This window comes from Acanthaster planci, linkage group LG01, assembly GCF_054643075.1.
Source record: "Acanthaster planci isolate LZ-2023a linkage group LG01, COTS_SCS, whole genome shotgun sequence".
NCBI classification, from domain to species: domain Eukaryota; kingdom Metazoa; phylum Echinodermata; class Asteroidea; order Valvatida; family Acanthasteridae; genus Acanthaster; species Acanthaster planci.
This window is the reverse complement of record NC_141777.1, coordinates 16,350,501-16,375,898: the sequence shown is the minus strand read 5'-3', so window position 1 is coordinate 16,375,898 and position 25,398 is coordinate 16,350,501. Positions and strand designations below refer to the sequence as shown.

General features: G+C 41.0%; 1 protein-coding gene across 4 annotated transcripts in view; it reads left to right on the top strand.

Annotated features, from left to right (window-relative positions):
• Positions 1 to 25,398, top strand: part of dync2li1 (dynein cytoplasmic 2 light intermediate chain 1) — a 119,327-nt gene that overhangs the window by 58,738 nt on the left and 35,191 nt on the right. For all 4 annotated transcript variants that reach the window (XM_087147645.1, XM_022255281.2, XM_022255282.2 and 1 more), the window contains 3 exons: positions 7,708 to 7,776; positions 10,256 to 10,333; positions 19,243 to 19,328. In XM_087147645.1, coding sequence (XP_087003771.1) covers positions 7,708 to 7,776; positions 10,256 to 10,333; positions 19,243 to 19,328 — 233 coding nt within the window. The remainder of the gene's footprint in view (positions 1 to 7,707; positions 7,777 to 10,255; positions 10,334 to 19,242; positions 19,329 to 25,398) is intronic.

The following is a 25,398-nucleotide window of genomic DNA, read 5'->3' as shown; positions in this document are numbered from 1 at the left end:
TTTTACTCCACTGGGGCTTCAAGCCACCTTAATAGCCCATCCATGGCTCTGGCTTTCAACTGGGCATCACCAAGTCATCAGACCTTATTTCTCCTGGTCCTTCTACCCGGAATTCTGCATTTCCTGCTGACCTTGATTGGGAATGTCCCCCAGGCATTCTATGGCCCTGTCTGCCACCTCTGCTGCTGGGTCGCCTGCCACCGGGAAAGGCAAGCACAAGCGCTCCTCTTCTTCATCAAATTCCTTTAAACCCAAGAAGAAGCACTGCTTTGACCCCAGGAACATACCTTTGTGGCTTGGATGTCAGCCTTCCAGTCCATCAGTGAACTTCTGACCACCATCGCTCACCGCTTCAGCCACTGGCCTCCACCACCCCGGACCCGTTTCTGTTAGACCAGCCCCTTCTGCTCTCTCTCCCTCTGCGAGCCATGATGAAACCGGGCAGGGTTCCACACTACAAAAGCACCAGCCAGGTGTTCTCCTGCGGGAGCATGCTGCTCCCCACAGGACTGCCAGAACTTGGCACGCATCCAAGTCCGCTCCAGCCTGACGGTCCTCCGCTTAACCACCCGCCAATCTATGGGGTACCCTCAGCTCTTATCAATAGCTCAGCCTTACTTCAGTCAAAGCAGGTGACCAAGTCTTTGGTTGAAGATGACATCGATTTCATCAGCATCCTCACCCCTGTGACATGTTTCAGATTGTCAGTCCTCCATCAGCTTCCCTTCCAGAGCAAGACACTGACCACGCCTGTACCAGTCAACCGACTGCCCCACGTCTTGAGATACTCTCACTACCGGGCTCCCAGGTGCGAAGTAGGGTCTTCGCCCTACCGGACCGGTCCTTCTTGTTATCCCCAGTTTATACAATGCCGGGCAACGTACACTGTGCGTCTACTCGTCACCTTCCCTTGATATCTAGCACCTCCCAGAAGAATGTCTCTGAGGCAACTACAGTGGAACAATATAACAAGGTCCCTGGAACTTAACAAAAACAAATAATAATAATAACTTTCCTGGTCATAAATATGACCTTGTATTATCAATGCTGGTCTTATCTGTCTTGAATTACACATGTATTACGACAGTCCATTGGGCTCCCTCCTCAGATGAACATGAGCCACGGCCCCACTTGCCCTGGCGGCTGTAACACGCAGATGCCACCTAGCCTCTGACTTCTACAGCCTGGACATGCAGACATAATCCAGACAATAGCACTTTCCAGGCTAACTTCCCGAATCGCTGCCCCAGTGAATACACCATTGATAAACCCAATGCCGATTCTCCATCACAGCCTTCCGTGGCGGCTCTTGCTGCCATCGTAGGCCCACCCAGGCCACATGGAAATGAGTCCATGCCTTACCTGGTGATCTCTAAAGACTCCTGGGGTCTAACTCTACCAGCATTTGAGACTATGTCACCGGGCACCCAGATGAGAATAAGCAAATACCATTTCCTGGGCAGTCTTCCTATCTTTTTTAGCTCTGCCCTGGTAAATTTGCCATCATGGTGCACACCTATCACTGCATCTCTCCAGTCCGCACCCCCAGGCGTCCAAAGCTAATGACCTTCAATCCGTTGGGGTTTTTACATGCTCCTTTGCACCCTGTAATCCAAAGTTTCCCCAAGGGGCCATCGGAAGAAAATGTGCAAATCTATTCCCACTGTGGCTCGCCACGTACAATCTTGTGATCTGCAGAATGACCATGCCCGCTTACGTGGCTCCATGTGACCACAGATTCTGCCATGCAGCCCTGCCATAAAGCACACTGTCCAAGCGTGTGTTTCCTTCAAAGTGAGCATGTCCAAAATCCCTTTACTGTGACTGTTACGAGGTCTGTCAAAAGTGGGGCTGCTGTGAGCCGACAGCCTGTTTGTGTTGCGATAGTGTTCCGACCCTTCTCTTCCAATAACGCTTAGTGTGAACGAAACGAAGAGGGGTATTCTGTCAGGCCCAGTCCATTTCTGAAATAAACGTTTTCAGATGTAAATTATTAGCACAATTTCGGATATCAAAGTGGTATTTTGTCTGCCGAGATCCTTTCCGTGAGTGGAACTTATTAACAATTTTGTCCAATGAAGTTTAACATATACTACAACGAGCTCTCTTTTTGGAGTAAGTTCCTATGGATACTCCTTCGCCTTTTACTCCTTTGTTTTTTAAATTTCGACTTTTTTTTCGAAATGGTGGGTGGGTCAAGGAAATAAATTGAAAATCGAAATTCACTTTTTATGTTAAAATCCCCCCCAAAATGTTGTCACCCTGTGTTGCATTATAAATTTTTCCATGTGCATTTGGATTTTTGGAAGAACAATGTACTAGGAGAAAAATCAATTTTTTTCATCGAAATTGGGGGTAGATGGGTGGGTGGGTTAAGAAAATTTGGAAAAAAAGTCGAAATTTAAAAAACATTGAAAATTTTGAGTGGCCCCTTTAAAAACACTGCCACTAAGAAAAATGTATGCATTCGAGTTCTTGCTTTATAAAGACTGACACCAACTTTATCTAGGTTTCCTGAATTCCTGGCATGTGAAAGAGAGTTCTCCTTTCCATGCAGACCTCGCTAAAATCATGCTAGAGGCTATGAATGATAATGTCATCTCCATCTTCTCTTCTTTCACACTTTCGCACTCTTCTTTCTCATCAACGGAAAGGATAAGGGATCATGCAGACAATCCACATGGCAGGGTCAGACAACGTACTAGCGGACGTATGATAGAGCAGCCTTAATTACATTAATCTCTTTGCTTCTCTGAACAACACTCAACTTACTTCGGTCTATCTGTTTGAGGGGACTTTCTAGTGATGCTGCAGCAATGGCCACATGGGACATCATCTGCCCACCTTTTAAATTTGTGACAGCAGATTTTAGCATTTTGTTATGTGCTTTGACAATCAAGCTTCAGCCCCAGCTAACACTCCCGTGAGGGCTATAACAGACTTCCTTATGTACTTCTTTCATTCGGAGCTACAAGTATCTACAACTCTTATCTACAGGACAGCCCTAGCTGCTATACGTGTTGGTTTCAAAGTCAGTTCAATCACCTTTAACAGCATGACATTGCATCACCTTTTGCATGATATGTTCATGCAGTGTCCCCTTTTCGGGCAATTAGTCTGGTCATAAGACCTAGGCTCAGTTCTCTACATGCTCACTGGTCCTCCTTTTGAACCTAAATAATGCCTCCCTTACACACACCAGCATCAGGCTGGCCTTTCTCCTGACAATGGTTACGTCCTGAGGAGGCAGTGAACTACAGGCTCTCCCTGTTGCTGAAGGCTGTCTACGTTGGAAGCCGCATGGTGTTCACCTCATTCCTTTGATTGGCTTCCTGACAAAGGATCAGACTCCCTCACCTGATCCTTCAGATATCTTTGCACTCTCCGCCTCCTTACTAACTGGAGACGATGCCGAAAAACTTTGGTGCCCTCTTCGTGTCCTGAAGTGTTACCTGACCTAAAAGGGACGATAAACCCATCGCTTATCACTATCACAAGACCATACCGTCCAGCGGCGTCAGTCACTCTTACCTGCTGGACGGAATTTACCATTAGATTTGCTAATCCAGTCTGGCCGTCAAGCTCTGATGAACATAGTCAACACTACATCAGGGTTCATGATGTAAGAGTAGTGTCTGCATCCTGGTCTCGCTCTCAAGATGTTTCCATTGCAGACATCTGCAAAGCTGTATGTTGGAAGTCTCTTACCTCCTGCAACTTTAGGGATGTCCTGCAGAGCGACATCGCAAATGGCAGGACAATGCCATTGTCCGCAACGTAGAGGTCAAAGGGACCTCCAGTAGAATGGACGACAAGACATCCTGGATTTCATTTACTATTTCTTAAATTTATTCACTCTTCGCTGTTTATATGTGAATGTGCATTCTTGGCATTACATGTGTTGTTGCCAACCCCCCACTTAGATCGGTGCTACTCAGCGTATAGAGTGACTGCTTGGGTAGCTAGAGTGCCATAGACTCCTCCCCACATTAAGTGTGGGCCAGGTCTACTAGAGAATACCTACCCACACGGTCCTCTCCCACCCATCCGCCCCACTCTGGCTCTGACCTTTTGAGTTGCTTTCGAAAAGAAGGACCATCTCGGCGGTGAGGCTGCGTTGCATTGTGGGAGGTGAGGGTGCGCCACGGGTGATCAAATCTTTTCAGTGAATAAATAATAAGCACCTGGGAAATTTGCATATGTAGTGACCATTTGGGTAGGCATTCTCTGATAGACCCGACCCACACTTAATGTGGGGGAGGAACTTGCTATCTTGATGATGTATCAGGATGTGAAGATATGCATCCTTCAGATTGATTGATGTTGCCCGGGCTGAGTTGAAAAGAGATTGTGTTACCGACCGTAGCCTCTCCATGCAGAATTTTGTTCTGGGGGGCGAATGAATTTGTTGAGTGCTTGAGGTTGATGATTGGCCACCACTTGCCTGGTTCCTTCTTTGGGGTTTACAAAGAAAGTTGACTGGAAGCCATTGGTCTTAGGCAGGGCAGGACATGTGTGATTGCTCATTTGCAGAGAAGAGCATCTATCTCAGACTCAGCTTGACGTCTGTATTTGTCGTGGGGATTGGAGTTGGGCGAAGAATTGATTTGGACGTAGATGTACTCGTGAACTCCAGAGGGCACCTGAGGGAAATGGCAACAAGTACCCATCTGTCCAATGTAATGTCCAGCCAGAACCCTGCGAAAGACTGAAGACAGCTGCTGTTGGGTTTGGGATCGGAGGCCATGGATAAATCTGAGTAGTCACCGGCACTGTTTGCCGTAGGTACGGGTGCTGCACGAAGTGTTTTTTTTTTTGCCTTTGCATCCACAGTGTTGTGTAGTAGTCATGTAGTACATACATGTAATAGGCAGGCACACAAAAATAGAAAGAATGAGAATGTCTCTCAGTCCAAACTGTCCAACAAAATTCTGTTTATCTTGGACACAAACAACTCTGTCATTTGCAAAGGATCCTTGACGAGTATAAACAACTCTCAAATGTCATTTTCCAATTATTCTTGAAGTCGCTAATTCTTTGTCAGCAGCCTCGCCATCCAGAAGTCCAATCCAAGGGTTGAAAATCTGAGTTCCTACCTGGCTTGCTAACATCAACCAAGGATCACCATTCCATAATGTGCACCTGCTGTACCTCAAGTTCTGCAGGCGACGGCAGATTGCAATAACTCAGATAAATCTGAGATGAATTTGAGAAAAATCTGAGATAAAAAAATATAGAAAATGGAACGGCAGGCACGTGCACCTGGTGAGCCTGCGCCGAAGCATTACCGTAAACTGCGCAGGCGTATCGCTTGCTCAAATGGTGCCCATGGTAATTACACTTTTTGGGCAGAGTTATCCATCTTGCGCCTTGGGCGCTATACGATCTTTGCTCATGAATAAGAATTGACCACAGAAATAACCACTTCTAAATCATTATTTATTAATTGAGATCATAGTGGTGCTTTTCTTATCTTAAGTAACACTGAAATCCTTGTTAGAGCAATGTATCCTGGATATGCACCTCACGTTTCTGATTACTTTTAGGATTGTACTTTGCAGATACCCCATTACCTGTAATGTCTTACATGTGCTCTCATATTGCATGTGTACCATTAGAATTACATACCTGAGAGTCAGCAGTAACTTCGATATGTAGATTTGATATCTGGAAAACTTTTATTGGTTGCAAATGAAACAATTGATGAACTTCAACAGTGGATGACATTGGACTTGCGTGTTGCCTTTTTTTGTTTAAACAATCTGATTAAAGTCGTGTTCAAGTGGTGGATGGTTGAAACTTCATTCAGTCTCATGAGGGTGAAAAAAAATTGGGGTACAGTCGTAAGGGACGAGGCTTGTGATGGCTGGTTTGGGGTAGTGGAAGACGAAATGACCTTGAGGGACTGGAGTTTGAAGGCCGCAAGGAAAGTTTTAACTGTTGGCCTCTGTGGCTCACGGGTTGTTGAGTGCCTGAAGGGACTCCTGGAAGCACAACTTGTGGGCCATGTCAATCTATTTCACCTCCATTCCAAGTTATCCATGAAGTGGCCAGTGAAGAGGTCTTTACCATAGAGTAGGAGGTCTTGAAGTGTAGACTTGATGCCCTTATGCAGAATATTCATCACCTTCAGAGTGTTGGATCTTCAGGTGGTGGTTGCCAGGGAGAAGATTCATGAGAATTGTGTGAAGGTAGCGTGAACGGAAAACTAAAAATTCTGAAGATGCCAAAACTAACACATCTGTTAGGCAAGGTGTTAAGAAAAAGGATGAACATGGCGGCAGTGCTGCAATGCATTGTGGTACTGGAAGGTGCACTACACTTGATCATGTTTTTAGCAAATGGTAAAAGGCAGTAGGGGAAATTTGGATATATACTACTGTTTGGGTACTACTATTTGGTTAGTTGAACGCAGTGATAGACTTCAGATTTTTTCATAGAATCTTGTTGAGGAAACGATGAGTGCTTATTACATTTATGGTCTATTAATGCAACCACCACCACCACTTTCACAGCAAATCAAAGCTACCAAAGTTGAATGTTCTGGCAGCAAGCTTTTGATTCACCTGAATGACTTCACAGCTGAATTCTCTGTGTGAATGAATTAATTCAAAATAAAAATTAAACATGAATTTTCTGAATTGGACTTGCTTGCTCGATTGTAAAGTACTCTAGGAGATGTATTAAATCGAAGTATTTTCCTCAAGTTTCAGCATTAAGAGAGTTTAAGTGAGTGGTGGTGCAGAGTAAAGCATTAAAGTGGAAATGCACTATTCATTTGCTCAGACTTATATATGTTTCCTATTGCATCACCATTTCCTATCATATTTGACACGCATCACTAAAAAGTTATTGAATTATGAATAATAATGCATAATTTTATTCATAAACCACTTATATTGTCTAAAATGTGCAAAGCATTTAATATTAACCAGAGTGCCTCAGTACATATAAGTTCTAATGTACACTGTCGTGTGCTTGTCACAAAAATAATGAAGTAAGCCTGCATTTGAATTACAAGTTCTGGGTGCAAGTTTAATCCTACCCATCAACAAATCTACAGGTACCGTATAAAAACCACAGCCTGCACATAATGTATGCTATGTGTTTACTGTCACTCCATAACTGTAGACCCTTCTGTAATTGTGGGGTGGGTACTGCTTTGTGAAATTACGATATGCACAATGTTGAGGGCAATGTACATTTTTATTACCTGGTAACATGATAGTCCTGGGCCAATGAGAATACAGTACTTAAGCTAAAGGTATAACAATGACCTTTTTCTACAAATGATGCACAATTGGCAGTCAACCCTGATTTAACCGAACAACAATGGCCAAGTCATTTCACAGAATTCGGGAAATGACCAAATTTGATAAAACAAAGGAATATATCGCACAACTTTCAACATTATTGCACGTCAAAGGTAGCACCTGTGATAATGTGTCAATGAGGCATGGTACATGTACATGTACCTTTACTTCTTCTGATTTGATAAAACATTCCCATTAAATCTTCCAATGATATGTGTCTCAGGACTACCATATTAAATGAAACATCGGGTTTTAGCTTTGGTTCTTTTGAGAATCACTGCCCTTTTATAAATTGGTTTTAGTACATAAAAGAAGGGTTTAAAGTGCATTAATGATGTGTGATAACTTAACTCAGTGTGTACTTTGGTCAGCCGGTTCTTTTGTATTTAAACAGGACCTAAATATGATTGACCCCTTCCCATTGCCATTGGTCATCGTGGGTACAAAGTATGATATTTTCCAGGTGAGTTTGTGTGTAATTTTGTCTTGTCAATTGTCATGTTATTTCAACTTTTGTGCAGGTTTCTTCTTTAACCCTAACAGTCCCAAATCCTCCAATTTCAATACGATTTTTACATACTCCTTAGGGGGTTAGGTTTAGCTGTTTCAGCACACCAAAGAGCTTTTGTTTTTGTTCTTTTGCGGGGGAGGCAGACAGGGGTTATACATTTGGAAGCGCCAGAAGACTCTGTGTCATAAACCTTTATGTCAGAATGACTGACATACATGTAGAGGCAATAATCCTCAATGTGACAAGGACTATGATCAGTAATAACAACTTACGAAGGTGCACACACTGATCCAAAGTAATACCCTTATAAACCTTTTGCAAATACCCCAAAATAGATAAGCTGTAATAGACCGTATTCACAAGGAAGCCTTTTTCATCGTGTTCATTGAGTCTACCTTATTCAGTTTAATCTACCAAATGGTGTGGTGCCAGACTACTTGGAGTTCCGCGTTCATTTTCATTTGTGCTTAATGTTGCTTAAGACACAAACAGTGGTATAATCATTCAAAACAATGATGGATTTGCTTGGCTGTTGGCAGCTAAAAAAATGTTGGCAATTCCCAGCAGCAAGGTCTTTGTTCCAAGGCTAGTCTTTTGTTACGAGGCCCAGCTCTTTTTTCCGATTTTGCCTCCCGAACTGTGCGTATGCAGAACACATACCTGAAACCGGGCTCCCCAGCAGCATATGGTTAAAGAGGGCCTCATCAGAGCAAGCCAGTTATTGCCCTTTACTTGCACTAATTACTCCATACATCCACAAGTAGGGGACAACCAAGACTCTATAGTTTTAGGCAGACTAATGAATTCATTGAGGGAGGGAGGTTTTTTCAGGCATGTTCCGCGAGTTAGCAGGAGAAGGGTGTGAGCGCACCAAGTTACCATGGCTTGCATAATTCCCGGGCAGGGATTGGTTGAAAGTGCTGGACTAACAAAAAAACCAACCAAAGAAAACAAAGGCCCTCGCCATGTGGGCTGTTGGAATGCCTGCTCTTACCACCCCCCACAGACGAGGGCCAGAAAACCATATTATTTATAATCATTTCTGGTAATGAAACCAAGGGTTCCTCAAAAATGCCTTGGCACTGTAGCTCACAAGCCTGAAGAAACCTTAGGTGGGATGAAAACCCCAGAGGACCATTCTGGGTAAAGCCCTCAGAATCAGGTAGGGGCTGGAAACCCAATCCACATGTGGACCGGGCTGGGATTCGAACCTTGACCACAGAGGTGGAAGGCGAAGAAAGAACCACTGTGCCAACCTGACTCCCCTGACTCTTATTTGGTATTTGCCTACCCTCAAATTGGTGCGGACACAAGAGGATGCCAGTTAAGGCTAGATAATGATTGCTAAAGATACTTTGATTATGACAGCCTCACCCAAACCCTCCTCCAACAACAAATGTAAGGTTTAACAGGTAAGGGAGTCCCAGAAGTGGACTCCCCCAAGTTAAAGGTGATTTGGGAGTCCACCACCCTGCCCCCCTACATAGGGCTCACCTGGTAGCAGTTATAGAAGTGCTCGCAACTGAGGATTAAAGGATGAAGGTGGCAGAGTAATGCCAGTGCTAAGGACTTGGGCATTGAGGGCACCACTGACTGTGCTATAAAAAATCTAGCAGTTAGGAGCTTAGGCTAGAGTAAAATGCAAACGTAAGGTTTAACAGGTAAGTATCGACCCTTTGTGGACTCCCAAATCTCCTTTGATTGGGGAGAATCTGTCAAAAAACTTGGAGAAAATATGCACAAAACATTAATGCAGAAGGTACATGGGCAAAAAGAAAAGATGCTTGGGATCAGAAAAGCACGTCAACATGAAGTATTGAGGTGAAGAGGGATACCAGACTTCCAGCAATTGCCTTTCCATAGAACACGACAAGACAAAAAGACAGAACCATAAATGTATATTAGGTATGAACTGTAATTAATGAATTGAGGATGAAAATGTAGTCGCAAAAGTAAAGTTTCATTCTTTGCCAGTGGAAGCCCTAGCAATAGATTTTTTTATTCCAGTATATCATGCCACTTTGAGATGAACTGTTCCTGAAAAGAGAAAGTCTGTTATGTCTCAAAAGTGGACCAACCCTTGATGAATGACATGTTCTGCATGAATAAGAAATAAGAGGCAAGAAAGTAATTGGTATATTTATTTGTCAAATTATTGGCACCAAAACCCTCGGAAAAAAACACCAGCAAATAAAAGCAACAATGTCGGGACCCTGAATAAGGCTTTGAATTTTTTCTCCCTAACATCAAATGAACCCGGATCCACATTCGCTTTTAAATTTCCCCCCCCCCCGACACCAAAAGCTGGATATGGCACTGAGCTTCTTGTGATAGACCAGTTCCAGACATGCTGATACCTTACGACCAAGACTAGGTTGACTTTTCACCACACCTTTTTAAAACCTGGCATCTTTTGACATCTGAATTGCAGGATTTTGATTCAGAGAAACGAAAGATAATTGGAAGGACATTGAGATTTGTTGCACACCACTATGGAGCTACGTTACAGGTAAAAGATAAGAGAGATTATGTTTTCTAGGATTTTTAGCTTTTCAGAAGACTTGATAGTCCAAGGATGCATCCAGAATTGAATTTTCGGGGCGGGGGATTTTATGGGGACAACATACATGAAGTTTGATTTTTTTCAAAGAACCTTTTAGGGAAGTAAAAAATGTTTCTCGCCCCCCGTCTGCTTCCTTTTTGGAGGCCGCCTGGATTTGTTTATCATATTTTTTTTTAAAAACGCAAGAGTGTAGAGCAAGGCGAGTTCACCAGAATCTGTCTGCATGTATGTACATGTACTTTGTAGCCAGAATGCATCCGGTGTAGGACTTAAGGGGATTTTGAAATGACTGGGTAAGGCTTGGTCTTCAGTTTCACTGGTTCCAGTCAGAGCCTCGCAAGCAGTTTAGAATGCTGCATCAAATGGCTGGGATCAGCGAAGCTAATGACTAAGCCTAATCCACTCGTTTTGAAAACGCCCCTCTGGCTTGAGCACTTGTTTAAAGAATTCGCTTGCGCGGCCATAGTCCAGTTCCTAATCCCATTTTCATTGATGCATTCGGGAAACAGTCTAGCGTGGTCGATGTTTCTGTCACTCATGCATACATGCATGCATGCTCATTGTAAGCCCGAATCTTGTTTTGTTTAGTTTCATCACAAACATATTTTTATTTATAGCTTAGCGTATACTCTTGTAGGTTTTGAGAGCTGACATTTGGTGCTTGATTTTATCTGTAAAATCACTCATTCAAAATAAATCTTGACTTTTGGCAGTTAATCAAATGCATCTAAAACTTCATTGTAGACCAATACAACACTAAACGACACTGTAAATATGTTCAGTTCTTTTGTCCAACTTGTCTTTCATTTTACAAGTGTCTTTGTACCGTGCAAACACTAATGGTTGCAGGATATTTAAAAATGGCAGCCATTTTAAAAGAAATAAAAAACCCTTCTTCCTCCTTTTTTTCCCAAAATCCGGACAAGAAACATTTTTTTTAAATTCAGCCTTATGACCTGTAACAAGGTTGAAATTTTGTGAACAGGTGGGATACAGTTTCTAGAAAAGTGTAGTGGTCAAGTTGACCCATTGACCCATTGATAAAACGTTGACCCATTGATAAAACATGGCTAGTTACATAGAAAGTGGGGGCTGAGGCCAGTGCACCCACAACTTGTCCTTTTTTCATGGAATAATATTTCTTTGAAATGATGGGGTGGAACTTATTTAAGAAATTGATATTAGTCATGGGTTTACATCATTTGGTTTTATTCTGATTGGTCAATGGAATTAGTCATTAATTTAGGGCAGGGTGACGTACATGTAACTGTACACATATTTTACTTATAACTGATATTCAGTAACTAATATAGTAGATTTGTATTGTATAAAAAAACAAAACAAAGAGTGTTAAATTGAGTTGAAACTTTGGGAGGAGAGAGCTAAAGTCTGATGAGACCAGTTTCGATGCTTTAAGCCTGTGAAGTGTTTTTGTATTGAGAAAATACTTATTTTGTTAAGTGTTTTGCACAGTGAAATACTTGTTATCAAACAGGAAGACTTTCCTCACCACCTTCCTGTGAGAACTTTTGCATGAGGAGAAGTTTGTATTCCTGACCAACTTCTGTTTGTCAGTGAACACTTCTTCCAAGTCTGCATTGTCTGTGCACTTGGGCCAGGATGATTGCTTCAAGTTCAGTCACTGAGACTTGTAATTTAGTGCTACTAAAACATTTCATGACAAGTTAAGATTGTTACATGGCCTTCTGCAGGGTAAGGCTACAAATCAGGCTTTTATCCAGCATTTTTGAAGGAAGGCAAATGAAACAAACAAAACATTGTCTCTCTCATTATTTTGCAAAACAAATTTCATTGCCTGTTTTTTGGGGGGAGGGGGCAAGAGCATTCCACCAAATGGTTGTATTTCTGCACCTGAGCTCATTGATATTTTGTGATCCCACAGGGATTTTACAATAAGACATACCGTAATCAAGAGGGATCATAGAAATATTTCTATAAATCCGGAATTTAGGACTGATAGTTTCCAGTTCTGGGTATTTCTTTCCCCAAAGCCCCAAATTGTGGGCCTATCGTGGATAGAGGTTGGCGGTTACGTTCAGAGCTGAGCACATGCTTCATGACAATTTTAGGGTATCTTCAGGGAAAAGTTAATAAAAAAAATATTTTCATGGCTAACCCCCATAAAATTGAAACAAAAAGCGATCTTCTGGTCCTAATTTTGAATTTTCAGTGAAAAAAAAAGAGGCCAACCTCTTCCCAAGAGTTGACAGGCAGTGCTATTTTGGTCTGATTTTGCACTGTTTTCTATAGGCACATACATGGTGTAGTGCAAGCATCAGGTGAATTTTCATTTACCGCACCTCCCTCTCTAGATATCTGCTAGGTTACAACGATCATGCATGTAGTTCAGGAGTTTTATTGTTTTGGAGGGTCCCCTTAATGTCACATGACTTGTCATTATGACTTCATCATTACATCAGGTCAATTTTCATCTACAACACTTCCCTTTTTTAAAGGTAACAACAATTGACCATAGACTTCAGGAGATATAGTGCTTTGAAGAGTGCACTGGTAATGTCAAGTCACATGATACCTGATGATGTCATTATGACGATTTTGCTTGGGGACTACTGTGTACACAAATATGAAATCAAGCAGATTGACCAGAGTCCCAAAGTCTTTCTGTAAAAAACATGTACAAAACCTACATGGAAAAAGTAAATATTAAAGAATCAATCAAAATTCACATGATGACATCATTATGACATCATAAATTTGGATTTATTTTTGTTTGACGATCTTTGTTGGCTGTAACTTTGATGATGATTGAAGAACACTAAGTTACCAAAATGGTGCCTTGAAAACATGTACCGTACAAAGTCAATGTGCTAAAATAAATGTGGGGAGCTGCCCTTGTTTGATCGTGAGTGGAGCATGCCCTCAACCTTTCACCTTTATATTTATATTGTTGCATGGCAACAAATCTTATCACTTTCAAACTTATATTTGTTTCTATGCTTATATTGGAAACAGTTCTGATTTCTTTGATGGTGGATGTGCTTGAATTACCTAGGAATCCCTCGAAGAAACTTTTAGTTTAGTCCTTATCAAATTTTTGGATTTAATTACAGGGCAGTTCCACAGTTATTGAAGGGGCATTGTGTGTTTGGGAAACAATTCAAATATACGTAGTAGGGTCATCTTTCGGAAGCGGAGCATTATTTTTAATATAGGATTTGTACAGTTAATAAATCAAATATTCCAGGTGAGAATCAACATATTTTTTGAATTTTTGCACTTTTATCAATTGACAGCATATATTTAACACGACATATTTAATTGCATGTGAAAGTGTTGAACTTGGGACATTTCGGAATAAATTGTAAAAAAAAAAGACAAATTAGTTGTTTGATTGCCTTACCGACTGAGGTCTCACAGGCGCTTTCAGGAACTCAGGTTATTTACGCCAATAACTGTACATTTATTCATACACTTTATTAATCAGCATCACATTACGCAGTTAGGAAGAAGGTCCAGTTTTAGAGGCAGAAGGAAACCGGAGTACTCGGAGAAAACCTGTGAGAGCGAGTATGGACTGGAAACCAAATGCACTTAAAGCCTGGGCCAAGCCAGGACTCGAACCCGGGCCTCATTGGTGCAAAGCGAGGAAAGAACCACTACACTAACCCGCTCCCCCTCGCGCAGACAATAGACCAATGCAATGCAATGCAATGCAGGCGTCATCCAACCTGGGCTACATTTCGGCCAACATTATTCACGTTTGTACTGAAATGGTTATATGAACTGGGATTATTAACATGCCAAACAGGAGCTGCATATTCACAAAGTGGGCGGATGTAACAGGTAAAAATGATTGATGATTTATGATTGTCACTTATGTAATTGATGTCATAAGCTGAATAGACTTCCACAAGAGTGTCATCGACATATTTAAAACTTTTTGTCAGACACCCCTTTCAGGCATTATTGACAGTTGCCATGAAAATTAAAGGGTTAAATTAAAGTTAGAAATCTAGATATTCAAGATAACATCTCACTTCTGACACCGAGTTCATGGAGTCATTGAATAGCTAAAGTATGATCTACACAATCAAATGCTTTTGAGAAATCTGTTGCTTCCAAAGAGCCAATGTAGTGTACCTTTCTATAAAATATCTAAAGTTTCAACCAAACAATGTGTCGTAGAGGATCCCTTAATACTGCCAAACTGATTACAATCAATTAATGAAGAATATTATCAAGAGCCCATTGAGAGAAAAAACCTTCACAGACTTTAGCAAAAAGTGAAATCAGTGAGGGCTAAGTTTGGATGATTTTGAGTAAACTCGGACCCAAACCTACTCGAACCCATTCCAACTCGGACCAACAGAAATTGTATTGATTGCTAACCGGAACATTTATAGAGGCAAGAATATTTTGGGATCCATGCCGAAAGCCTCGCTGCTGGGGCTGTTAGGCTTTGCGCATTTCATTTATCATCACAAAGTTGCCAAAATAGTATAAGGCTTGGTGGGTCCGAGTTGGCGTGGGTCCAAGTTAGTTATTGTCCGAGTTGGTAATGGGGCCGATTTGATTGTGGGTCCGAGTTAGTATTGGGTCCGAGTTGGCACAGGTCCGAGTTGGCTTCGCGTCTGAGTTGGCATTGGTCTGAGTTGTTTGGGTCCAAGTTGACCTGATCCCGTTTGGACACTATTGCAGGAGTTTCCTCTGGTATTTGAGTTATGTTAGCATCTTTCCATAGTTGAGGGACTACAATATAAGGATGTATTCAGAATATCAGTCACAGGTTGGCTAAACTCACAGGCAAACTCCTCAATCAGCCTTGCTGGAATCCCAGTGCCAGCAGGAAGGCCAGCAACTTTTTTAGGATGAAGCTTTCTCGTGGCATTATACATTTTTCACACATGGCTTTGTGGAGGTGGGCAGGCAGGTAGAAATGCTAGCAAATCAGCAAGGCTGATTGGGAGTCTATGTGTGGAGACCGAGGTAAAGGTATCATTAATAGCCTGTGCAATTGCTGACATATCATGTTGCGGAGGATTTGGTACTCTGATGGTCAGATATTGTTGGTTCCGATTTGTTATCAACTGAATAGTCCTATGCCATGCTGATAGATCAGTTGATTTTAGATTCTGAATACGGTCCTTGTAATATGTTTTCTTCGCATGTAATATCATGAATAATTTTATTGCACAAATATCACCACAACACCAATTCCTTTCTTCAAATTCAACCTGGCATTTCTTTATAATATTTTTTAATTTCAGGGTTAACCAGGCTTATTTTCTGAATACATTTTAACCATGTTAGAGGGAAAATAAAATTCAGCAGCCTCAGAGACAGTAGCGTAAAATGCTTTAGCCTTGTCAAAAGTATCTGGCTCAAACAAGACCTCATGCCAAGAATAGCGATCTATCTCCCAAACTCAAAAAGCCTATGCCTGTATAAAGGCCAAATAATTTTCCTCTGAATTATACCCTGCCCTTCCTACGCTGAAGGGGACCAATAAACCATGTTATAATCACTTCTCCTAGTGGTGAGCTTACCACAGGGTACCATAATAATTATGTAGATTTTTTACAATTAAATCCAAAATGGCATTACTGCAAGTAGGATGATTGACAACTCTCTTGAATGAGTGGGCTCTGCACAATTGCTTAACATCAGTGCGATTAAAATCACCTAAAATAATTACACCAGATGTGGGATATTGCAATTTCAGTCTGTCTAATGTTGTTTTAACATGCTCGGTCAATTCTTCATTGTCTCGTAGCAATGGTGGAATGTAGAAGGCAGATATCAAAGTCCAGATACGTTATGAGGCAAACGATAGGGGCGGACTCAGAGCCATAAACACTCAAAGTCGTCTGAAACAGCTGCAACAGTCAAGATACTTGCAGGAATGCCATTTCTGATATACATGTAAACAGCAACTCCACCTCCATGTCTATTGGACCTGGTTCAAGTGAAGAGATCAAAACCATTCACAGCAAGGCATTCATTAGAGACATCAGCCTGTTGTCAGGTTTCTGTAATAGCTGCGACAACCACTCGGCAATCATTAGCCGGGTTGAGCAAAACTTTCAGTTCGTCGCACTTGTTAGTAATTGATCCTGAATTCATCAAAAAGATTCCTGGTAGTAAGATAGTTCTGTAATTTTAGGCTATTCATGGTGAAGGACAGCAACAGGTGGAAAGGCTTGCAGTAGCACTATGCGAAGGAATATATCTCTCTTATGAGTATGTGCGGTTCAGAGTTATTCCCGGTTCTTTTCTGAACCACACTCATCCTCACACTAAATCTTCCCTATACCAGCTACCCATCCGTACACAGCCACCATCCATAACAATAAACCTGATGCTTAGCAAATCCTCTAGGGCTGTGCTTGCTGTACCTGCATTCTGACAGCTGATTAATGGGTACCTAATTACATTTTTGTCAACTTTACTATCAGGAAGTGCCTTGGTAAATGTCAACACAACATATTAGAAAGAGAAGCTCTCATTTCTACTAATTACTTGCTGAAAATGGTTCGGGAAAAATCTGAGCAAAATATGTTCAGAGCCCACTTACAAACAATTTATGTCTAGATCGCAGATGAATCATTTAAAAGAACCTGCCACAATGCACGCAGTAAGTGCAACTTGGTAACTTGCATGCAGAATGCATGAGCTGTGCGTGCTATTTATCATATCCATATGCTGGTCATCTTCAAGAAGTGGTAAATGGAAAAGTGAGAGTAGGATTATGAGTCATCACTGCCAAGCACATTTCGTCTTTTTTTTTACTCTGGGACCTCATATATGCGTGCTGCATGAATGAACAAATCCTTGCTTTCCAGCTAGCCTGATTGCTACTGCAGACCCATGCATGACCAGATTAAAAATCCAAGTGAAAGGAAGTCCAGACAATGCGCTGCAGGTTGTGCTGTAAACAAGATAGACCAACGACATGGAAGTTTTACCACCCAAAGGTGTCTTTATCTGTTGGCTACTGACTAAAAGCATGTGTGGTTTTTTGCATGTTATCAATAGAAAAGAAACTTTAATGTACATGCAACAATATAAAATCTCTGAATATGATGTTCAGAAAATGATGATTTGTGAGCAAAACTATGCACCATTGGAATTAATAAAAAGCAGGAAAATAACCTCAAAAATGTTCTACTGCAGACTTATCATGACTCTACAACTCAGAAACAGTTGTTTTGCTTGAAAATTAGATATTCATTTTTTTGCCATTCCTGTTAAGTTTGAGTTATTAAGATTGGACTGTAATTTTATTTCTCATTTAAAAACTTACAAATACAAGGTTTAAGTTGAAGCAGAGTCCCTTGCAGTTGTACTTGTTGAATGCAGGGGAAGTGATCAGCATGCCAGTGTAGTGCTCAAGTCTGGCAGTAGAGTGGTAGGGAATGGTGGAAAATACTGTACTTTTGGATTTTGTTAATTGGAATTATAATCATGGGATCCAGTTGCCTGTTGTTACGAGAGTCCTAGTTCCTATAATACCCATAAATGCACTTCACTAAAATCCTCATAGTTTGCCATCTGCATCTTGTTTGTTGATGACCAACCACTTGCCCTCTGCATAGAATGATGAGATTGGTTGACGGAGTAGGAGATCGATGGGAGAGGAGTAGAAGATGGATAGGACGATGGGAAGGGGCAAGAAGGATGGGATGATGGGATAGGTATGCTGTACAAGATGGATGGAATGGATGGAGTAACAAATTTATAGGATGTTGGCTCCTGTTGGGGGATAGAGTTAGAGATGGATTTGGATGATTGGTAGAGAGTAGAACATATTAACCACTTCCTGCCAGGGGACTCGGGGATCGGAGACGCATGGTTTATATGGGTGGCCGGGATCTCCGAACTCGGACAAAGGAAACAGGGCCCTGTAACAAAAGACGGTACACCAAACAAAAGACCAGGCTGCTGGGCATTACCAACATTTTTCTCGTTCAAAAGTGGTGATAATCCAGCCTTGTTTTGAAACTGTATACTAGGGTTTGGGGCATTGAGAGCGAGCGGATTAACACCGGGGACAAAAGCGCTCCACCACCGCAGCGATGAGCCACACAGCACCACTGCACACTAATCTGGCCCCTATTGAAAAGAGGTCAGCAGTGTACTGAGTCAGGTTCGTGAACAAAAGAAAGTTATATAACACCGCACAATCTGGGCTCTGTTTACAAGGCTGCAGGCCTGGCTGAAATACTCGGGCGTCAATGAAGGTCACCTGTCAACTTAGAGTAGTGCCTAAAAATTACTTTGTGTGGTTATAAGCGACCGTTAAATGAAATGATGAATTTTTGAAGGATTTTGAAAACAGAAAAAATGATAGTCATGCCGGCCCAGCATCATCAACATTGAAAAATGCCCCGGCATGAAGTGGTTAATACCTTTAAGATGCCGTTTACTTTTCATCTATAATGTCATAATATTAGCCCATTTTTGTGTACTTTCTCTTTGTAAAGCCTACATTTGGTTTCTATGATTTTGTTGTTTCATTGAGCAATGCCATTTGTAATTTGCACAGATATTTCTTAACATGCGTTATTTTTGCATTAAAGGAACTTAGATTCAAATGAAGCAGGGAGCCATGGTGGCCTCGCCATTCTAGTTACCTATGAGACATTACACATGACACAAGAACTGACTTTCATATCTTCTAACTGTGCATAACAAGAATGAAGAAACATGATACACTGACCCAACTCAAAATTTTCAAATAAATATGTCAGTGGAAGTGACAGGCAATACTTCTTAGAGTATCAACATAACATGCTAGCTGATGTGATTTTGCTCATACGTTTCTCACTCTTCACAAGTTATGTTTTTATTTTTCCTCAATTTATTATATTAAGTTCTGCAGTTCCAAACATGAGGGATTGATGAATCGGACCAAGGCACAGTTTGGACATTTGGCCTTTGGAGCACCATTGTCAATTAAGTAAGTCTAACTCATTTTCAGTGCAGGAGACTCTAGAGGGATTTGTGAATGATTTTCCAATCACTAAACCTCACCTAGCAGGAGACCCTGATCTTGTGACTAAAAGTATATAAATCATTACTGCAGTGGCACACGGCTCATCGACACATGGTATGTATGCATTACATGCCTCCTCAACTGACAGGAAGTCAAGATTGGCTTAATGCACATACACATTAGTAGGGTGCCACTTGTAGTCATGTTGCCACCTCACATTATTATCCTATTTGTTCAAAATCCATGAATGTGGGTATGTTAACATGCACGCTTACATATGCTAGTCTTTTGCTTTTCCCATCTGAAGTTGGGCTAGTTTCTGTGTGGTTCCCTGCATATCCTTTGCTACTTAGAGTGTTTAAATAGCCATCATGTACAACCCCCTGACAAAAAGGAAGACCTATGTAAAGCACTGATATATAGGTAAATGGAATCCAGTTGATAGTAAGTTATATAACCGATGAGGAATCAGGCATAACAAATTCTACAATAGCCAAATAATAACTATGCCAAAGCTGGGATGATACTTACAGCAAAGACCAGTAGCTTTACATGTACCTCACCATCACACTGCATGCCCCACAAAAACCACGACTTCATGCGCTTCCCTTTTTCCTAATATATTGTGCTGTATCAACACTGTCTTCATGGAGTCAACCACATTAATATGAAAGATATTTAGAAAGATCAAATCTAATTCCTATGATCTATCTGACCTCTAGACCTTTCGTGTTAATTCACCTTTCCTGCCATCAATGTTGAGTCTGTAGCTAAATCTTGCGGGATATGCTCCCTTTGGTCAGCTGTGCGGTTGGAAATTTTCAGGGCGTGGTATGATGTAGTTTGTCGGTGGGGGGACATAGAGCCTTCCTTTAATTCTATGTCTCCCACAACTACTTGTGATCATGTGAATAATGTAGTGTGTCTGTGTCCCGTGTGACACGGACTCACTAAATTATTCCATCTTCCACTCATGCTCGTGTCATAACTTATTAGATATTACACGTGTATTACACATGTATACATGTGTTATTATACATGCATCATTTTCAAGGCACATAATTGTAAAGTTTATGTGATTATCAGAGAGGATCAAGAGGGCCAAATCACCAACTTGTCAGGGTTGTTCCAGAACAAAATCTGTGTTACCTAGCCAGATACACAGTCATCCCAGAGTTGTCAATGACACCCAAACATTTGGAACAAATTTCACTCATCCAGTGGAGACAATATTCACAGTCAACCTGGGGCTTCCGGACATGCCAGGAGCCAAGAATATTGAGGTTCTGCCACCCTTCTGGTCTCTCCTTGCAAAGTTTAGTACCAACCACAACAGAGGTTAGCAACCTACTAGCCCTACCACCGGGATAGCCCAAGCCAGTCCAAAGCTACAGGCGGACAAGAGTCCAATACAAATGTCTATTAGGAATTCCAGCACATGAGGTGTCCTTGGCGAGTGCCACTACCCAGCTCGCAACACACATGAGACACACAGTTTAAATGGCTGTCATTCCCGTTCTCATCAAGCGGTTCACTAGAGAAGCAAGTGTAATACTCCCTTCAAAAAGAAGAATTCATCGCTTGATTCCAGCTAGCTTCATGGTAGCCTTTCAGGATAACTCCTCAAAGCATCTATACTGCTTTAACAGCACTAGCACAGCAACAAGTAAAAGGCAGCCAGTGTCCTTGGTAGCTGTTTTCCTCCAACGTGGGGTTCCAGTTGACCAGGACAGAGAGAACTGTAGGGAACCAGCCCACTTCACTTCTAGCAGATGTGGGCAATGGGACCACTGTTCCTAATACCTCAAGGCACAGAAACAAGCATTTGACTTACCTTAGGAGCCTCCTTTACCCAAAAGTAATTGGAGTTTCTGATAGAGAAATGGAGGATGATCAAGACACCGGAAGGCCATCATCCCCTTGCTCATTGGAACCTTCATGCAGTTCCCCTTCAGGCTGGGAAGACTCATTGGATGTGACTAATCTTTCTTCTTATGAAACCCTGCTTCACCTGTTGTAGTGGGACGTGGTATAGGCACTTAAGCATTCATTCACAGCATAACCCGAAGAAAACACTAGGTATCCATCATATTGCCCTGTTAGACCATGGGCATGGTCAATTATCTGGCACTTTCCTAGTGCACATCTTGGGTGTACATCATTTATACCGAAAAATATTCATAAAGATGACATAAAGCTCACAAATAAATCCACAGTTAATTAGTCCACCAGTTTTGCTAAAAACCGCCCCAAAAAATCTTATTTTCCCATTTTTGGGATAATTACATCATCATTTTCCAACAGCCAATCAATGAGGCTGTTATGTCAATGCACACAATACGTCATAATAACAGAGATGCCACTTTTCCGATTTTAATTGGAAATTCAACTTTTTTGGTATTTTTTCCCCCCAAAAGCCGATTTTTTTCCCCCTTCAATCTTTTTAACATTGACAGAATTAAATAAAGAAGAAAAGACTGGAAGCAAATCTATGATGCGCATGTATCCTGCGCCGTGCAACTGGGTACTTAATCTTGAGCGCAGTCGTCAGTATAGAGTGCTTACATCAGTCATATTGTGGCACGAAATACAAAGGACAGCGTGGAGTAGTGTCGTCAGTGACTGGAAATACATTGAAATATTGACCTTTAGTTAACGCATACTAGCTTGATGCATGCTCATGTGACATGTGCGATGCCTGAACGTAAACAACGAACGTATGTTGTACTGTACGTTGGACGATCAACACGTGGATTGACTTCATGTTCGAGGGCTGACAAACTGCACCATCTAATTGTCAATGGAAATGAGGATCTTCATGATATTGAAAGAGATGTCAAGGACACATTTTAGTGGAGATGGCTCAAAGAAAAGGATTACAATCAGAGCATGAAATTACAGTCAGACATCGGACATTTTCCGACTCCGAGCAGTTATTGTGTTTTACAAAATAAAAAATGCTTGGACAAATTTTCCGACCAAAATATCAATAACAGCTCTTAAAATATCAACACAATATTTGGGATTATGGCGTCCGATTTATTGTTAGTTTTGTGTTAGAATTACGCCCGAGACATTAATCAGGGCTGATCGCTCATCACCGGCCCATGTCATCTAGCGCCATGCACAGACATGAAATCGCCCTTGTAATTCTTTGCGCGCTGTCACAGTGGTGAAAACACGTGTGCGAAACTGTACGCATTAAACGTAGCTGCTCTGGTTCCCGCCGTGCTGCACCTATGAAAAAGAATATGTCATGCAAATGTAGCAATCAGTACCAGTCTGTACTGTACGTGTACTGAATGTACTGCACATAATCACTCTTCATCAGCCGTACGTGTCAGGCCGGAAAGACATCGATTGCTATGTTGCAAGAAGTTTCCTGAAAGTTAACTCATAGAACTTGGTCTCTTATTTATGTATGTATTTTCTGTGTTCATGAGAAATTTGAGGTTGTTCTGCTCATTTTAGCGCCTGCTGGTTTAGATGCATCACGCATGCTTACCACGCGATACATGGACATTGTTGGCCAGTTTGCTGTCGTGATTGCCTGAATTGCACATAATTTTCTTGTGAATTGCCGTAGGCGTATGCAGAAATTTTTACATAGATTAAGACAGGTGTTCTTCAGTTTATGAGATACTTTTGGAAGCTTTCCTCCCTACTGATGCCATTCAATCAGCACAAAATTACCCCCAAACAAAAAAAATGTTCAGACCTACCGATCCAATTTTTCAGAGGCATGCACAGCACAACATCAGTACATGTATTTTTTTGGCCTAATAAAAGTCTACATGATGTATGCAGTAGGCTTTATTTCAATAAATCTTTGGCAAGTGTTGATCCATTTCGATCAAGCAAATTTATGACAAACTAAAAAAAAAAACTAGAGGTGGTGTTTGTGAACAAACACAGGCTGTTTCCGAGTTTGCTGGTTTAGTCAAATCGTATTATAAAATAAGAATGTTTACGAAATACAGCTGAGTTACCAAAATATTGGCTATACTGGCTATATATCTGTGTAGAAAGTCAATTTGAAAAAAAGTAATTAAAAAATTCATCGAGTGCTCATTTAATGTCACATGACTTGTCTCCTGATGACGTCATCATCACATAAGGCAAATATTCCTCTAAAGCACGCCATTTTCAAGATATCTGCAAGATTTGAATTCGATCAGACATCTACTTCAGGAGATATAGTTCCCTAAACAGTGCACATTTAACGTTACGTTACTTATAGCCTGATGACGTAATCAGCACAGCAGGTCAACTTTCGTCTGTAAATAACACTTCGGTTTCTAGTTATCTACAAAATTTCAACAAGATAAGACATGTCCTTCAGGAGATAAAAGGCTTTGAAGTTCATGCAAAGTCAAACAACATGTACAAAACTTATGGGGAAAATGAAATATTGAAAAATAAGTATAAAAAAAGGTGATAACGTCATCATGATGTCATTTATTTTCAGTAAATCATGCATCAGGGTTTTTGTTGGCTATCAATTTGTCAACAATCAAACATTGCAAAGTTACCAAACTTGTGGCTTGAAAACGTGTACAAAATCAATGGGCCATAAAGTCGTTTGCAGAAACACTGCTCCTTTAAGTTCATGTCACGTGATTTTGCGCTTAAACTGAACAATTTTTATGAAAGTTCATGTCACGTGATTTTGCGCTTAAACTGAACAATTTTTATGAAATATTACTTTACATGCGGACTCTTAGGTGTATTCAATCCAAATAACAGAGCGTAAAGTAACCGATTTCTCTTTTGTTCTAATAGTAATCTTGAGCCGAAGTAAAGGACTACTCGTTTACTCGTATTAAGTAGAAAAACGTGTACAAAACCTATGGAAAAAATTAAATAGTCAAAAATCAATATAAAATAAGGCGATGGTGTCATCATGACGTCATCCCTTTGCAATAAATCTTGCATCAGGGTCTTTGTTGGCTTTCACTTTGGCAACGATCAAACATTGCAAAGTGACCAAAATGATGGCTCGAAAACATGTACAAAGTCAACGGGCTAGAAACACGTGTGCAGGAAAACTGCTGCCTTAATTTCATGTCACATGATTTATGTCTAAACTGGAAAAAAATTATGAAATATTATTTGATAATCTGACTCTTTGGTATATTTGCAATTGAACGGAAGGGAAAATTTAGGCTGATTTCTATTTTATTCTGGTAGTAATTTTCGGTCAAAGTTGAGGACTGCTCACGCATTATGCTAGACAATTTGTGTACAAACCCTATGTTGTGCAACAATGCCATCTATGGTTCAATATAGGACAGTTTGTTGAAAATTTAAACCCCAGGCAGGTGTAACCGTAATTCTGCAATAGCGCCCTCATAGCCTGATATAGGACAGTCCAAAAACTACGTGAATCTGTGTACAAAGTCTATGGGAGAAATTACTTATTCAAAAATAAATATACTAATTAAGTTATCATTGAGAATTTCTTCTAGGACCGTCCTTGGATGATTGTCCAACTACCTGCCGAATTTAAAGTCTGTCTGATTTTCCTAAATGCCAAAGTGCTATGTCAGAAAAAATTGACTGAATAAGGAGAAAAAAAAAAGGAAAACAAGAGCTGTTTCGGCCGACTGCCGAAACAGCTAAAGAAAAAGTATGTATCTTTTGGAGTAAAAAACAGTAGGCTGGCCTGCATGTAGGCTGCAACTCATTTCTGTGATCGACCAGTGATGATTAAGAAAGAACTTTTTGTTTTTATAGGTGGTTACACGATGAAGATGCACGTTGTGTACATGTACATTCACGCAGACCCATGCATTAATACGTGTAAAACCGACACCATGCGAAGCACTGTGGATATGTTGAATTTCAGATTTTTTTGGCATAGGCTAGTTGCATCTCTGTAATAAACAGACCAGTACTAGAGGCATACATAAGAGTGTAGGTTCTGCAATTGATAGCAACTCAGCAAGATGGCAGACAACACAAGCTCCTCGGGTAATGGTGATTCGGATGCAAAACTGTGCATTGTGGATTCTGAATCATGGATTTTGTTATT